At 40.9% G+C, this 18,295-nt stretch overlaps 2 protein-coding genes across 4 annotated transcripts in view; both read right to left on the reverse strand.

Annotated features, from left to right (window-relative positions):
* The window catches only part of dscaml1 (Down syndrome cell adhesion molecule like 1), a 92,370-nt gene extending 91,359 nt beyond the window's left edge, over positions 1-1,011 (reverse strand). For 2 of the 3 annotated variants that reach the window (XM_031861170.1, XM_031861171.1), the window contains exon 1: positions 693-1,011. In XM_031861170.1, coding sequence (XP_031717030.1) covers positions 693-735 — 43 coding nt within the window. In that variant the 5' untranslated portion in view covers positions 736-1,011. The remainder of the gene's footprint in view (positions 1-692) is intronic. The other variant, XM_031861169.1, reaches the window with a different exon arrangement.
* Positions 1,012-12,655: 11,644 nt separating this feature from the next.
* The window catches only part of fxyd6 (FXYD domain containing ion transport regulator 6), a 9,829-nt gene continuing 4,189 nt past the window's right edge, over positions 12,656-18,295 (reverse strand). Inside the window, exons 2-8 of the mRNA XM_031861336.1 lie at positions 16,839-16,892; positions 16,354-16,377; positions 15,388-15,423; positions 15,171-15,245; positions 14,833-14,869; positions 14,665-14,714; positions 12,656-13,268 (exon numbers count right to left, since the gene is read on the reverse strand). Coding sequence (XP_031717196.1) covers positions 13,231-13,268; positions 14,665-14,714; positions 14,833-14,869; positions 15,171-15,245; positions 15,388-15,423; positions 16,354-16,377; positions 16,839-16,887 — 309 coding nt within the window. The 5' untranslated portion in view covers positions 16,888-16,892 and the 3' untranslated portion in view covers positions 12,656-13,230. The remainder of the gene's footprint in view (positions 13,269-14,664; positions 14,715-14,832; positions 14,870-15,170; positions 15,246-15,387; positions 15,424-16,353; positions 16,378-16,838; positions 16,893-18,295) is intronic.

An 18,295-nucleotide genomic window follows, 5' to 3' on the forward strand; every position in this document is an offset into this window, starting at 1 on the left:
ACACACACACACACGCACACACACACACACACACACACACACAGTGTTGGGACAGGGCAGAGAAAGTCGGCAAATACATTAAACTCCTTTGCCCCCTTGGACTTTTGCGAGTAAACAGCCTACATCTTTGGCCAGCATCAGCGCTCGAGGTCGACCGCCTACCAGTGCGCGCGCCTGCAGATCCTTATCAGCCTCTCCTCTAATTCAACAGCCTCCATATTCACGACACCTCCACATATTCATCATGCAAAATGCAAATGCAGTTGTCTTTTTCACCATAACGAACGCAATGTGCACTTTTGAGACCTATGTGATTTTGGGACCGTTCGTCCAAATGAAGTGCATATTAATGTTACGCTCAAGCTTTTTTTTAGCGTTTTTAATCATATCATTTGCTGATCATCATGAGACATTGAGGACACAAGATAAATCCGAGCACTCGGTCAGTCTTAAAGCGAAAGCTGACCAGGAAAACAGCATTTCAAAACATTAAGAAAAAGTTACCACACCTCCTGCTAAGGTGATTTAGGGTTTGATTTGACATCTATGGCCCTCCTTTGTGAATGTAATTCAATTCAACATCAGTTTTCCACCTGATAAGATAATAAATAGGCACAGCAACTTCAGCATTGCACTGAAGAGGAGACAACATGCAGATAAGCAACACTTGAAGAGACAGATTTCCAACCTACCTTCTTGTAAAGAATACAGCAGAAGTAAAGTTACAAGCCACATGCCATTAAAAGCAGTTATATTTCACAGGAATGTTGTGCAGTCCCCCAAGAAGAGTGCACTGCGCAGCGGTCGGCCAGGCGAGGCTCCGTGCTGGACTGGTTCTGCTGATACAACCCGGCGGTCTTTCCAGCCCTGGTCCCGCACTCTCCAGCGCCGAGAAACGAGCCGCGGAGAAAGTACCGCCTCTGCTCCCTGTTCTCTCCTCCCCTTGCCGGGACAGGATGCTGTCGCCCCACCCCCGGTATCCTAATGAAGCGCCGTGATGGAGAGGTGAGTTATACGCATTAATGGAAGACCAAACGAGACCTCTGTATTACGCGCACTAGATATATGCGTTTAACCAACAGTTTAATGGAGTTCCAATGACAAAGTTGACCAAAAATGTGCACCATGCAAGTCATTTAAAAAGAAGTTAAAGATAAGACAGCCGGTGGAGGAAAATGCCGGCGCGGATTTCCCATGCAAATCAAGAACTCAATAATTTCCTTAAATCAGTTGCTATTGCCTTAGCAGTGTTGCGCACAGAGAATGAAAGTAAAACCAACAAACACACTTGTAAAGTGATGAAAGAGCTTGGGTAGTGAGTGTGAAGTGGAACAAGCGCAGAAAAGCTGCAGCCTCAGTTTCAGGTGAAACTGGTTATGTGCTCTGCGATGCGCACCTGCGTGTTCCAAAAAACACTCCTGTTGCTCAAATCACTTTAAAAGCGACTGAATATTGTTGATATTAAAATAGGGGGCTTTTCTACAATCAGCCTCATTTAAAAGTCGTGTATACGGTGATCGATATGGTCAATAAATTCATTCAATTCGACTGATCAGTCATCTTTGTTGACTCGAGTATTGTGTGTCCCAATAAGTCCATACTTTCACCTATTTTAAGCATTTAATACAACCAAAACTTCATATGCATGTTAAATGCATATATGACCCAATGCATAGTAATACATTATTTAAGAATACTGTGACAGACTGCAAACTATAAACAAGAGGAGTGAAGAAGAACGATATCTGCAGTCAGCCTGTTTTACATGTGTTTACACTGCAGCTTAACACCTGCCCACCAAACAATCTAAACATTTGACTTCAGTAAGGGTTGACCCCGTATGTTTTAAATATTTAATTAGTTCATCATAATCTGGATCTATACATATTAGCATCAGCAGCCCCAGTGGGAGTGGATGTCCCACCAGATGCAGTGTCAGTACCACTGACTGATCCGCTGACTTTTCTATGAAATCATTTTCTTCGCAAACACGTTTTGGGCCGTTATATTACACTCTAAATCAGTTATTAAAGAAAAACATTATACTGACCCACATGACATGACCTCAAAGCTGTCTCATTCAATCCTCTCCTCTTTACTGTCATTCAGTTCAACTCCTGAACAATCAACACACAATGAATACCAAAGCAAAGCTGATTGTTGTTCATCCATTTGAGACCAAACACAACAACTTGAATTGTTGTCTGCTCAGTCACACAACTTATCTGACATCAAACACCTCCTACTCTACATGACCTCCACCGTCACCCTTTGTGTCTCTCTCAGTACTGTAATGTGGTGATTTGAGTGGCGTAACCAAAAGTAGTCCTGATTTTGGATTGGAGCCAAGGCAAGATGTGGCCTCTCTCACTCCAACTGAAGAGCCGCTGTAGTGTGGCAGGCAAGGCAGCACACTCTGCTTCCACTCTCTTATTATGCAACAGGTGGAAACACACACACCCCCACGCACCCTCTATCTCTCTTTCCAACAGACCCACAAACCTGCACGCACAAAAACCACGGTACGACAACGACACATGCACAGAAGCACCTCCATTACATAGCTGTACAGCTGTCCAGATGTGTACTCAAATTCTCTTTTTATAGATGAACACGTTTCAGCTCTATGCACCTCCCCCAGCCACGAACCATAGCCCAGGTTTAATTAATAGTGCAGCCCATAGTGTATGGTGAGTGAAACTCTTGTTTAGATACCCTCAGGGAATATAATCAGCTTCAAGTATGTATCCTCTCCCAATGACAAACTGGTCATATAACAGCACCCAACACCTTGACACTCAAACCAAGCTCCTCACACACAGAGGTCCCACCCTGCAGCAGTGTATGGTGACACTTGAAGGGCTCCGTCAAGACTTCAAAAGGCAGCAGGGAAAGCTGGTTAAAGGGCTGATGTGAGTCAGCCTGACAGCACCAAGCAGGTTGTACTATAATGTCAGCCAGTGATCATCATGGAGCCTGACAGATTGAGCCGGGCCAGCCAGGCCAGAGAAAAGGCAAGCAGCTCCCAGACAGCTAAAGCAACTGTCTGTGAGGACAGTACCCAGGACAAGCTGCCACCACACCACTAAAAAAAAAAACACAGCACTATGTGACTCATCTCCATCACTCTGCTCTGTCGTTGCCTGGAGATAGGGAAGGAGATATAGGAAATGAGGGGAGTGAGAGAGTTTGTTGACTGTGGAAGAAAATGGGTGAGCAGGGCAGTAGACAAACAGAAAGCAGAGGGAGAGGTGAGGGGTGAGGGGCAAACAGAGAGAGTGATGAGGCGGATAAGTTAATGTGGATGTTAATGTTAATGCTCAGACAATCAAAGCTCCCCCTCAGGCCCCGACTACATGCTAGGATCATATTAGCGCTAATGTATCCAGTATTAATGCACGGCCCCGCAGCCCAATGAAACCCTAGCAAGGTCAGAATTAGGACAGAAAGGGGGCTCATGGTGCTACTGCTTAGCTTTGTGCAAGGTCACAGGGAATCTAAATGACAGTGGGGAGTGAGCTGCAGGAACAGGGGCGACGGTGGTGTATTGTGGTTGGAGAGGCAAATCGCTGGATGATGGGTCATATGGAGGCATGATGTTCCTTTAGAACCTCACCATGGCAGTGAAAATGTACTTTAAAAACACAAAAACTCCACTTTGCGCTAAGTGTCAATCCTAAACACGGTCAAAGCCAAGCAGTGTGCTGCAGAACTCCCTTTTCCTCAGTGAGGCCGCCTAGCTAGCTCTGCACGCCACTGTGTATGAATGAGCCACTGCATTAGGCTAATATGAATCACACCCCACTGTGCCGCAGTACATTAACAGGAAGGGGCCGACCAACGGAGTGTGTTTGCCTTTAAACCAAGCATGCGTGATTGTTGTGGCAGATGTGTGAGAGTGTATCAGCACATCAGAGGATGTGTGCGTGTGTGAGCATGTGTCTACATGGCGGCAAAGCACAGGACATGCATATCTGGTTGCTCCCCTACCAGACAGTCGGGTGTGCGTGCACACGTATTTGGGAGTGCGCGTTCGCTTGAGTGTGTTCGTGCTTGCTTATGTGTGTTTTTGCACGTACGTACGTGCGCGTGAACATGAGACATCAAGGGGTGCTAATTTATTCAAATGAGCTGGGGAGGATAACGAGAGGATGGGGTGAGGGGCTGAAGTGGTGTGTGTAGGGGGGCACCTTCTTCGGCTGGAGGTTCATCTCTCTCTTTTTCTCCTCCCCACTTGATTTTTCACGTTCGCAAATGAGGCTATTTGCTTGGCTGAGAAAGAGCGAGGCAAGGGAGATGGGGGAGAAAGACAATTACATTGAAAAGAGAAAGAAAAAAATTGGAGATGAGGACCGGTGAGATTCTGAAACAGACAGAACGCCCGCAGACAAAAACATACCATGCCAGGGCGATACCACCACTTTCAAGATGGCTGCCGCTGGAGGCATCCTCTGTGGGACCAACCTAGAGACCCGTTGCTCTCGCTCTGTAGTGGGTGACACACAAACACACTTTCTGACTTTGATTGTGTGTTCATCAAGCACAACGAGGAGAATGAAATTTGAACAGCTGAGTAAAGGATTAACATTCGTCATTTGAATATGAATATGTTTAAAGACCGAGTCAGATGAATATGGTCGTGCCTTGCACAGAGATATTGATCAGAGATATCTAGTGACACCCAGTGGTCACAATTAAAGATGTTATCATCAGAAGATCATACATTACTGAATTCCCTACAAATGCTGATGGTTAAATTTTAAGTGGGGCAAACTAATTGGTTACTCCAAATCAAGGTTGTTGGTCCATGGATCAATAATGCCAAAAGTCTGCCCTGCCAATCAATTATTTCTCTCCTTCAAGAAATGTGGGTGTTCGACTTTAACACACTGAAGTGTGTTACTTGTAAAATATTTATGAAATTTTGATTCAATTTGAAAAAAAACAGGACTACCAACCAAACAAAGTGTCTGCTGCTCACTGCTATATCAGTCGGTTTTGGTAACATGTCTAGCTGTATATTTGTAAGGGAATTTGCACCACTAAAGTACAACATGAACTAAGGAGCGTCTTTCATTACGCCCTAATCTGTTTTAGTTTTTCTTCATGGCACTCACATGCTCCTCAAAAAAAGTCACTTTTACTCAAAATACCACAAACTAACTGACAAAGACAAAACAAAAAGAAAAACAGGGGGCAGGTAGTATTATTCCACGACAGGAGTACTGGTTGGAAATAATGAAGCTGTCATGTGCAGTCTGCTGTGTGCACTGTATGTAATGAAAACTTCAAAGCAACAGGGTATATTCACAATGCACAGAGTGCAGCAGGTAGGGGGTGTGTTCAGCCATGGCTCTCTGCTGTTGCATGAAATACATGTTATAACTAGATTAATGTCATACTCCAGTTATTACATCATGTGGCATATCCTTGTCAAGACAATAAACAGACCTCTTTATGCAACTATCTTCAAAGTACCACAGCATCGACAGGTGTGTTCATTCAATACGCACGCCAGACAACAAAGTGGGTTACTAAACGTCTTATCTAGTCATTAAAAGTTATTTAGTAATACTCTGCATGTAAACTATATTACATCAAAGGAAGCTTTGGGGAATTTCGAGGAGCAACATGTATAAATAAGGGATGAACAAACATAAATAAACTACTGTTTACACTCAAATCTATACAGTTCTGGTCTGTTACATCACATTAAGTCAACAATAAACAGATGCGAGAGACAAAGAGAATGAGTTAGCAGGTGTGAGAGGACGTTGTAGAGCTTAGCTGCAGGCAGATTTTCCAACTTGACCCTCTGTGCTTTGATCTTATCACTTTCCCACGCTTTAACACTCCTGTACCTCTATCTGACAGCTTAATGTGTTCCACAGACAGCCACACATAAGCTCACACACTAACAAAATGCACTGACAACAAAATGAATGGAAATAGACATAAAAATGTTGTTGTGATTGCTGCACATCGGGGAAATGCTTACTTAAGCCCTATATTCCTACGCCTTGTTTCTACACTAAATTTATAAGATGAAGCAGCAGAACTAAGAATTGCAGAGATCTTCTAAACCCAAACTACAGGAGCATAATTAAAATTGCAAAATCGTTCCGGGACAAGCCCATTACAATTTAACACCGTCACACTGCACTAACTAGAAGAGCAACTGTCACCAAAGTTAAGAACAACTAGGAGAGAAACAGCATCAATCTTAGTCGCTTGTCATGAAGTGTGTAGGTCAACTTCTTGCCCATAAAAATGCTCCATCTGAACAAGGGAAACATATTTCACCCAGTCTCCGCCTCTTTGTTTCCCTCAGTCTCAGCAGATACCAGTGGCCAATGGCCATCCTAAATGCTTATGGGAACAGTACTGACCAGTGTGCTTTTGTTTCTGTGTTGTTCTCCAAAGTTCCTGCTGGTGCTGTGATGCTATCAGCTCGTGAACTGTGTGATAAATGCCTTCCCATGCTTACCTCAACTGTAGCCCTTATGGGAAGCAGATGACCTGAGCCCTGAGGGATCCAACCGGTAAAACCGCCTGCTTCACCGCTGGGCAGTTGGCTGTGTTAACTTTTACAGCTTGGTCCTTCATTTTCCCCACAAATTCAGAAGGCTGAGTGGAAGGAGAAGGGGGGGGGGGGGGGGGGAGGGGGAGGGGGGGGGGAGGGGAGGGGGGGGAGGGGGGGAGGGAGAGAGCAGGGGGTCCTTGGGACTCACCCAGTTGACAGCTCCTGTCTCTGCCTGTAACGACTTATTTATTCAGGGATAATTAATCAGGCGCAGTTTTCTGGCGGTATGATTAATGCGCTTTGTCATCTGCGCTGCAGCGATGAAAATACAGCAGCATGTGATGCCACTGCTCGGCATTAGCTGGCAAAACGGGACGTCCTGTTTTAAGTGGTGAATGTAACTCGATTTGGGCCCTTTCTGCAAACAAAACCACTTAATGCAACCTAGTATTTTTTTAATGGTGTTCTGCTACTGCCCAGCTGATGGCCTATTTGTCCCGATCTGGAGTTCAGTTAATTTATAGTGCACCTGTTTATGTTTTATTTTATCTCTGATGTAATCTGTAGCGTTAACATTTCCCACACCGTTGTCTCATTTATAGCTCGTGATGATATATGTGACGACATTTTGATTGCATTAACACATTTTCTTTACCTACCTGTTCTTTTCCACAGTATTTGGGGGTCATCTGATCACTCTTTGGTCAGCAGCTTTCACTTCCTCTCAGCCTGATGCGCGCAGTTGCGGTTCTTCTTCCTGTGCTCGTGCTGGTCTCATGACGCCACCTTGTGAGCGTTTTGGTTACCACAAGTCAGAGGAACCATATACACATCCGCTTTTCTCTATCCCTTATTATTGGGAAGTATGAAAACATGTTTTGTTACAAAACCGAAATACACTCGCACCATCTCAGAGGGTGTGTATTATCCATTACCCAAACTCCCACAACTATTACTGCCATACTTTTACAATACAAATATAATATAATTTTATAATATAAAATCTACAGCTTGCCTACTACAGCTGAAGAGTGTTTGAGAGACCCATAGATAAGACATGATGCCGATCTTTGCAATGCCGAGAGCTTTTATTTTATTAATCTTTTTAGTTGGTATTTTGATATCCATGTGTGACTTAAGCTTTGCAGTCAGTAAAGAAAATGATTAACATGTGAATCAAACATATTTACTGAAATTGGGTGCAATAATTGACTCAAACACGAAGAAATCCTCTTACAGGGAGCATTCAAAACATGGCTGAAGTCAAAGGGAAGGAGGCAACATTATGCGAACTCTCATTAAGGTGAAGTGACTGCACCTGAGAGGGGCGGTTCCTTTCCAAGGAGCGCTTGTTTTGTGTCTTTTCGGCTAGAGGCATGCTCACGTGGTTCTTCTGCTGGGGATTTCTGACAACCTCGTTTTGGTATTTGTGTTATGATATCTGTATCTAAAAGTAGGCTTACTTTCATTCAATAGATGTCTCTCTTGTTACATTTGTTATTGCACATTGAGTTTCATATAGTTATTTTATATTATATATTTTGATATTCTTGAATTCCTATTTTATATTTGATGCTTTATATTGTTATGTCATTTACATATTTTATGTTCATTAATTACTTGTCACCTGATTGGAGGTGCAACTGTTATTTTGTTGTCAGAGAAAATACAAAAACAAAGCTCTCTTAGATCTTAAATATTGAAAAAAAAATTGTTATGTTTAATACTTCAGGAAGCGTATTTATGTTTATTTATTTATCTGTGTGAATTTGCAAAATATTTCAAAATCCAGGTCAGAAATTATGTCTAACATCAAAAACACAGCAAGGTTAGAAACACTTTATTAGTACAAAAGCCTCATATCCTCACACACATAACAGCATTGTAGCACATCGCAGCACTCTCCTCGGTTCCTGGCCGGTTCTGTTCAGTTTAAACATCTTCAGCATGTTTTGGCTGGAGAAAATAAAAAGGTAGTTTTTATTTCATTTATTTATTGAATAGTTTTTTTTCTCATTTTATATTATGCAAATATCAACTGTTAACAATAGCTTGTTACATTTAACCTAAAAGAATGCACAAGTTAAAACTTTTATTAGATTTCTGAAATTATTTCTATAGCCAACAGATGTCACTTTAGAGCTGGATTTCATTTCCCTTACCTTGGATTTGCCACAGTTGGTGATCTTGTTGCCTTTAGTGAAAAATAGGATTAAGAGATTAGTTATTCCCAAAGCTCAGAACTATTGTGCTTTTCTTTTAACAAAGCTGCTCTGATAACAAACCTGATGGAAACAGAGCTGTAGGGTTGGAGCAATATATACATTTTATCCCCCATCAGTCAATGAAATTGTGTTTTGATGCACTTTTATCTGTCCAGCAACATGCTGTATGATCTCAACCCACTCACAAACACACAAACACACACACAACTAAGATCATCTTCTCTTTCACACTGTTATGTCTTCTGTGTCCTTGTATCAGACTCCTCAAATTCATATTTGTTGCTGTTGCTCAGCTGTTGACTTACCTGCCAACAGAAGGATGGAAAGGAACACGATGATCCCGGCGAAGGCCAAACCTCCAACACGTAGTGTGTAGTAGTCTACATATTCACAGAGAACAATGTCACCACATCATCACTGTCTTTCATTTAACCTGCTGTAGTCTCTTTCCTTTGCTTTCCTTCAAACCATTTTAAGCTCTGCCTGTGCATTTTTTCCTTTTCGCCCTCTACAATCAAGCTCCTGTTACTTGTTTTTTCCCATCTCTCCCTTTATTGACCCATTTAACAACTATGTGCTCGCAGAAACCCCTTTTATCCTGTGCATGCTTTCCACATTCTCTTTTTAGGGCACTGGCAGAAGTTAAATATTTAAACTATTTTATCCTCGCAGATACACTTTCAAAGTTTTAGTCACTTACCGTATACAAAGTCTGCATCAAGGTCGATGTCTGCACCTGGGGATAGACAGAGAATGGACGTGGTTTGAAAGAAACACAGTAAACATGTAGTAATTCTACCAAAACGTAGCATGCTGCAAGGAAATATTATAAAATCCTTTTTTTACACATAATTAATTAGCCTACATTTAATTTATCCAATTCACTTGTAGTAATACTGACACACTACCAGCTGAATGGCTCGTTATATAAGTAAGTTAAGAAAATAGGTCATAATCAGTATTAGTCCATTCCCTGCAGGTGTTTTTCCACACAGACAGCATGCTATTTCGGGTTAGTTTGAGATAGGCTGCAAATCAGCTTTAGAACTACAAATGTTCCAACGAATAAAGGCAATAACACCCATCACTGTAACTTTGTCACGATATTGCCACATGTGCAGTGCCACTAGCATGAGCTATTTGCTGTATGCTGAAATGAGAAGGTGAGCCTTAACTGAGGCTGCTGGACTCCAGCTTGCTTATGTTACTCATAATACAGTTAGCAGTTAATAAGTCAACCTTGCTCTAACAAGGTACGTTTTTGTTGCTCAACTCCAAATCAGAAAAACAAGAATGGCTGTGATCTTTCAAATACTATGTCCTTCAAATGTTGTCATATTAAAGTGGCTGTCTCTCCTGTTCGTAGATAATCAGCAGTTCCGGCGCTGAGTAGCTTACCTTGAGAAGACATGATGCCTGGTCTGTATGTGTGTTCTGCTGACAAAACTGGAGGGACATAACGCAAACAGTTAACAAAAGGCTGGTGATAACAGCAGGTGGCAGCTGGTGATAGCCATGGCATCTTTTTTTAATCTTGTTTTTAAATAATGACAAAAAAAGTGTTCACCATCAAATCTGGTCCCTCAAAACTGTTGTTTGCAGGGAGGGATATTTCTGTGGATTTGGTTTCAATCGTCCCTCCATTTAAATTAGATTTGAGACTTGTAGAGGCTCGTTTAAATGGGCTTATTCACTTTAGATGAGATGTAGTTGAAAGCTTGGAAACTCTATATGCCCTGATAAATTGCCTCACTGGGTTCCTCTACTACAGACTTCGGCCCAAAGTGATTGCGTTGCTCTTCACTAAGAACTTTAACGGGCTAATGGCGATATTGATCCTCGTTCCACCCCCACCCTTTCTCTCTGCACCCTTCACGCACACACACCAGCTTCTCGTTTGATCTACATCTCCTGACCTATAATCATTAACTTACACAGATTAACAGACGAAAAATTTCCCTTGCTGTCTCCTTTGTGTTGAAGCATGCCACTGTGAATTGTTGACTTCAGTGCTTTCATTTATTATGTTTCTGGGCCTTTTCAAAGCACCACTGAGCATACCGGGACAGTTACTCATTAATATATTACGGCTCCAATAACCATTAACCTTGAACCTTGCACACTTTGACAGAGGTTATAGATTTGACAAAGAAGAGTAGCTAACACCCAGCTAATAATGCAGAATTGATACGCAATGATTTTGGCAGATAACCACACCACCCCTAACGTGCAGCAATGAATCACTGTTATTAGATTTCTTCAATGGGGTGCAATTAACAAGAACAATGACAACAGAGAAATGTCTGTCCTAACCCACTTTCACAAGACATATTAATTGGAACTTGTGTGCTTTTATATGTTGCCTCATTAAACAATGGAGGAACTAGTAAAGTTAAACTTCGCATTGTGAGAATGACAATAAGTTCTCTTTGACATAGAAATACACGTTATAGACCATCTAACATCATCTAACATCTCAAAGAAACATGGATTCACATCGTAATCATCATTTTACCAACTCATAGGTATCTGAAATGGACACAACTGATTTATTTGTATGACCTGCACATCTAATTTAACATTTTGTTTTGGAAATTAAGTTTTTGCTCACCTGAGTTGCTGAAGGCTCTATATTTCTTCTGCCCAGGTGTGTGTGTGTCCCCGTCAGTGCCAGAGGTAGGTGCTCCACCCTCTAACAAACACACACACACACACACACACACACACACTCATACACAAACCACCTCTCCACGCCCACATCCATATTTCAGTCATAGCCGCTTCTTTTCATATCTACACAGTCTCATAAAGTTTGTACTTTGATGCCAATAAATAGTATATCAGCCAACCTTTGGAATCGTAGTAGAATGAGCAGTACATTACTGGCTCTGCTGGTGAGGAACACACTTTCTGATATAGTTTCATAGCACCAAGTAGCAGCTCATAACCTTGACTGACATTGATAGGAAATTATCAGATTGATTTCAAGTGCTGTTAGAGGGCTTCTTGTGAAATCCGCTTTTCTAGGCTAAGATGTTCAGGCATAAAGACCCTGAAGAGAATTCTGAAAGAAAAGTGATTAAGATTTACACTAAAGTCTGGTCTTCATCTAATTGAACACAAAAACACATTAATGTGAATGGTCAGACACTTTTATTTGTTTCTGCCAAAAGCAAAACAGGTAGCACCACAACAAGGCCTCATGCGTAAAATGAACATAGCGTTTAAGTGTACAGCAGTCGTCTTTGAAACATTCCGACTTAAGATTGATTAAAGCCTAACCTGACAGGAGATTCACAACAAGGATTGGTCATTTGTTCTCCCGCTATGATTTGGCTTACGTTAATGTAGTCTTGCACATAGATATTGTCAATTTTACATTTCACTTCTCTCAAACTCAGCATTTTCTCTCTTTCTCAGAAAATGTAATACTTGTATGGCCACTCAAAGCATAATGGCATCAGAGAGACTGAGCAAGCAATTTAATAGACAAACAAGGAAGAGGAAAGAAAGAGACCCAGGCTTAGTCGATTTAGAACTAGAGAATGTATGCAGGGGAACTAATCATAGTCTGCTGGAGAGTAGTTTAATCCTGGCGGAGCCAGTGACGTAGCGATGAAGTAGATGTGTGGAGAAAAAGGCAGTGAGACAGCTGAAGCAAGAGCTCTCTCCATCTTGGATGGTAAAACACTGCAGTGGAGGAGCTCATGCAGATACCTGCAAACTATTACTGTGCTCAGTCAGAGAGCTGTGGCAGTTGAGATTGTCTTATATAAGGCTCATCACATTAACATGTAGAGATACACATGCACTTGGGATATATACACAATCATATATATATATATATATATATACACAATCATATATATATATATATATATATATATATATATATATATATATATATATATATATATATATATATATATATATATATACATACAGGACATACACACTATATACCCACATGTGCACGCAAACCAACCATTCAATGGTAGACCTAAATTAAGGATATTTTTATATATATACTTATATATGTATACAGTATATATGCATACATGTTATAATCCAAATATGACAAACATTATCCAGGACAGTTGACAAAATAAACAACATATTGACGTATTCTAAAACCTAAAGGCAATAGATAAATACAAAACAAAGAACAGCAGACCACAGAACATTAAAACCTCTTCTCAGTCTTCAAAGACAATCTGGTGTCGAAGGTGCTACTGGCTAAGACAAAGAACCGGAGTGAGAGACTGTCACAGAAAGGCACAGGAACGGACAAGAGCACTGAGGGACTGGCACGGTCACAATGGAGCACAATGGGCGGAAGGTTTTGTCTCAGAGGCTAAACATTTTATATACAGTACATATTACCCTTCTTAACATATAACTTCCCTGTTACCCTTCCATAGAACCACTTATAATAATCACCCATGGTCATTTCAGAAGGCAGCTCAGTCCGGTGGAGTTGCTTCAGTTCTCCGCTGGAGTCTCTTTGGCAGCCGCTGCAGCTGAAAGGTCAAAGGTGAGCAATTTAGTTAAAGCACGGGTGCAAAACATTAAACCTGCCTAAAAATTCCAGGCCTTCTCTCTCTCAGTCATTCGCTTACATCCATCACTCAGAGGACTAGTGACAGCCCTGCTACTCACTAAGAGTTGGTAATACTCACAATATTTAAGATTGTGACATTTTTCTAATAAACACTATGAGCTTTGTTTCTAACCGTCTACCACTAAGTACATTTACTCAAATACAAGTGAAGTGGGTTTTTGTGTGTTATATCCAATTTAATTTGAGCAAAAGATCTGAATATTTATCTTTCTTTCTGTCTTCTCTAAAATTTCAACCTTTGAAATAAGTTAAAAGTTGAATACTTGTGCAAATACTGTTGAATTATAGGTTTCAATTCCCTCACTCTATTCTATTCTACTATTCTATTCTATTCGATTGCAATCTCGGAACCAATCAGCTTTCGGTTCGACAGCGTTGACGTCGCATTTGAAAGTTTCTTTCATTTAAAACTGGGAAAATCTGAAAAGGTGGAACATCCTCAAATGCAACGGGGAGGGATATTAAAACACTACATGCTGAAACTACAATTAAAGGGACAGTTCACCTCAAAATCGAAAAATGCATACATTTCCTCTTAGCTGTATTTATCAATCTAGATTGTTTTGGTGTGAGATGCCTGGTTTTGGAGATGTCGGCCAGAGAGATGTCTGCCTTCTTTCGAATGTACAACATGACCCTGTTAGTCAAACTATTCCATAGATATTGTTGGAAACAGTTTCATCGTTTTCATTGTCGGAACTATGGTTGAAAGAAAATAGTTCCTCCATGAAACCGCTCACGACAAGATCTGCTTTGAGCACCATAAGCCGAGTGCCATATGGTCTGATTATACTTTAGAGAAGGGAGACATCTCTACAGCTGATATCTCCAAAACCAGGCCAGTCACACCAAAACAATCTAAATTGATCAATAGCACAGGTAAGAGGTAAGAAAACTATGTATTTTTGATTTTGGGGTGAAATTTCCCTTAAATGTTATGATAACCTAATTTTGACAAAATGTAAAGGTGACAAAGTTTTCAACAACTGTTTGCTGGTTGATTTCTATACTTTATGAAAGTGAATTTAAACCTTGGAAGGTATGAAGTCAAACTTGTGATATGCCTTGGAGAAAGGTCAGCAGTTACCTCAAGTTTAGCTTGTATGTTCTCTGTCTCTCTCTCTCACACACACATACAGTACAGTTCAACATGTGCGGACACATGCACACAGAGCAAATGCCCCCCATCCTCCCCTGTCCAATGGGCACTCCTTAAGGGAAACTCAATTATGGATGTGTGTCTCGAGGTGAGCCAGAGGTGAAAGGAGCTGACAGAGTTAAAATGTGCATCTTACCCTTGGAGACGATCAGGTTCTCCTCCTGTACCTCCTCGTCTCTGGGGGCCCTGAAGAGAGGATCCACAGGTTGTCATATGACTCAAATCATGTTGTATGAAAAAAGACGTTGCAAAAGGCTTTGTTTGCTTGTTGGTTTTTTTTAATCAGAGAGGGACACTGACATACCTGGGCTTCTGGTTGATACTGCAGCGGCATCGTCGACCTAGACATTTGAGAAATCATCAGCTGTGTTGATCAGAGGTCTAATTAGTTAGATGCATTGTCTGTGTCATCACTGTTAACAGTGGTTCACTCTTACCCGATGACAAAGATATATACGTATATATAATATATTACGTTATAATCAATAAAAATAAACTGTGAAAACAAGGAGTAATAACATAGTGTGGTAATAATGATTCATTCCATTACTGATAATAATTTTCAATTTGATTGTAACGCTCAAATGCATTGAGTGCTTGTACACATAATAAAATGATACCCACAGAGAGAGGTCAACTTACTAAGGATGAGAAGAATGCCCAGTGTGAACAACACCACGGCAAACGCCAATCCCCCAATCCTCAGGCTCTCATAGTCTACAGAAGAAGACGATGACAGAATGAGAGGTACAGGAGAAGGAGAAAGACATTTAATCAATGTGCTATTCATTGCAAAAGGTATATTTATGTGTAGACACTGGCCGGTGCTTACAGAAAACACAGACTTTTTTAAACTTACCATAAACAAATGGGTTTTCAACTGTCCCCTTGTCATCTGTAAAAATGTAATGGAAACCACATATTTAGAACCAATGTGTTCAGATTCGATCAATCTGGTTAAAAACACAACAAAAGACAAGTGAGATGAAACATATATTTTCTAAATTGTAATCCTGTGTCTCTGTGTTGATTTTTCCCTTATCTCATGCTCCATACAGAATGTGTATTCTTTGAGTAGTTTTACAACATAATTCCTCTTCCTGTAAAATGTAAAATTATTTTTGATGGCTCATCTTGAACTTGGTGGCAGTTAAACAAATGCATCCAATCAAATGGGATTTGGGGTGACTAGCTAACCTCTGCAATCATATTAGACCACACTTGACTGTGGGTAGCTAGGAGAGAAATATTGTAGTATGGTAGAATAAGGGGAGCAATTAGATTTCAGCTGTTTATTTCCAAAGAATGTGGTTGAGGTCTAAATTGTTCATCTAACCCATATCCTCTCCCTCCTGATCAGCAACATGAGTGAAGGGCATTGTACTAAAGGTAAAGAGTTGAGTCACCCTTCACCGACTTTGTAAAAGACCTCAACCATAACCATAGTTCATTTGTCAAATACTTGTCTGGCTATAAAGTTTGAAAAAATAATGCTATAGCAAACCCTCAATGCATTACTAGTTCATATATTTTGTTATGTATAAATATACATAATGTACATACATTAATATATTACAGATTCCTTAGCAGCTCTCTTTCCTACCAAATAACCACTCTCATCTCTTCAACAATGATTTCAATCTATAAAATAATAAAATCAACACAGTTGGATCTGGTCATTCTTGGGTTTAATCCATACATCTGACTGTTCGCTGCAGTAGAGCAATCCATAAGGGTCTGATTTGATCTGGAAACCAATGGAGCCACCAATGTGGCTTTTCGGACAGCGTGTGACCCCATTAGAGATGACATCAAGTGTACTCACGCTGCTCACTGATCTCTGATAAAGCTGAGAGGCAGCGAAGAGAGGAGGAAGTGGTTTGAGTCAGAGGGTGGAAGGAAAAAGGAAAAAGGAGAAACACAGGAAATCAGGTACAGTGGGAGACTGTGAGTGAGAAATATGTCAACACTATGTATTTCTCTATCTTTGCTTTGTCTACCACAAGCTTCATCATCTATTTATAGTGTGTAACTGTGAGCATGTGTTTATGTGTTTTACATTTAATCATACACTATAGGCAGACCTCACACGCACAGTCAGTGACACAGCAAACCTGTGAAACCCGCACACGAAGCTCCAAAGCAGTAATTGATGTTTTGCTACGAGCCCACACCCAGAGAGTGCCTTTTCATGTAACGTCACTCCCTGACGCAACACTGCCTCCCGATGGACAATTGGTGTGTTCAAGCCTGTGTGTTTGTATGCGAGTATGTGGGTGCTTGTGTGAGTTGGGGGGGGGGGGTACTTACCAGCCACACACACCAGGAGTGAAGAGAGGAAGAGCAAAATAGTTTCCATGGCGACTGTTGACATAGAGTAATAAAGAGGGAGGGTGAGAGGGAATGAAAAAAAATATAGTGAAAGAGGTCTGTTTTAGGAAGCTACACTACACCAGCATATATTCCCCTGAAACAATCAACACATATACACATAACGTTTATACACACACACACTAGCACACATTCAATATCACAACGATCCACGTTCAAAGCCTGCATACATGTTCTCTTTTCCTGGCAGAGATTACTCTTGCCTCCCTGTGGACATCTCACAACCTTGGCCTATTTTCATGGAGGCTATTTAATGCACACATGCCAATTGCGTCCCCTATAAAATGTGAAGATGAACCATTTATGTCTAACTTAACTACAAAATATTCACGGCCAACTCAAAACACCCTATTCCCCCCCCCCCCCCTATAATATCTGCTACTAAACTGTGATCAAAGTGTTGTGGTTTTGTTTTGGCAAGTCAAAGCACTACATCTGAACATAAGAAACATTGTGTAGATAGAGTAAGTAAATGTGTATTCAACATTTATTAAACTCCCTAAAAGACAGGTTTTTAAAAGGTACTGATTTCTCATTGTGAACGTGTTACTAAATGTAACAATTCTACAAATGCACACTTGGTGGCAACAACAAGTCATAAATCAATATCTATGAGCAGTATAATTCCCCACCAAAATCTGCAGTGCAAACAAAGTGTCTGGTGATGTAGTTATTATACATCAACCTTTAGGTCTCCCTCCTGTCGTTGAAAGCTGGCTTTTCTAAATGTAAGTAAATGCCGGCACTAGCAGGGAGTATTGAGAGTGATTGTTCAATATAGGCGAATACAGGTGGGGAACAAGATTTGACAGCAATATATTTGATGAGGCATGTCTAATCTCCACAGTGAAATAATAGAAATTGACAAATCTACGGTAAAACATGTATTCTTAGGCCATGGACGCATTTGTATAAAGCTCTCGAGTCCAAAAGTTTTCTTTAACTCAGGCGTTACCACTCTTGTCTGACAGTGCCACCTGTCTGCCTACATGTCATCTGACTGTCTCAGTGATTATCAGTTGTAGAGGACATGTAGTGCACTTAAATGAGTCCATTAGCAAAGCTACCGAGGTAGCATTCCTGCCCAGTTGTGGTTTGTATGTTGACGCTTCGTATATTTAATTTGTGAGTCATCGAGCAACAGACTGCTAACAAGGACTTTTATGAAATAATGTGACAGAAGATGACAACAGAGGAACCGAAGGCCTATGGCATCCATTAGACTAATGGCATCTAATCTTAAAATGGAAATAAACCCTATGTGAGGTTGGACTGAATCGTTAAAGGGACAGTGTGTAACATTTAGGGGGGGGGGGGGGGGGGGGGGGTGTGTTTTATAATTCTTTCGTTCCTCTGTTGTCATCTTCTGTCACATT

The sequence above is a fragment of the Anarrhichthys ocellatus genome, unplaced genomic scaffold (assembly GCF_004355925.1).
Source record: "Anarrhichthys ocellatus isolate YVR2014 unplaced genomic scaffold, GSC_Weel_1.0 scaffold24, whole genome shotgun sequence".
Lineage (NCBI taxonomy): Eukaryota > Metazoa > Chordata > Actinopteri > Perciformes > Anarhichadidae > Anarrhichthys > Anarrhichthys ocellatus.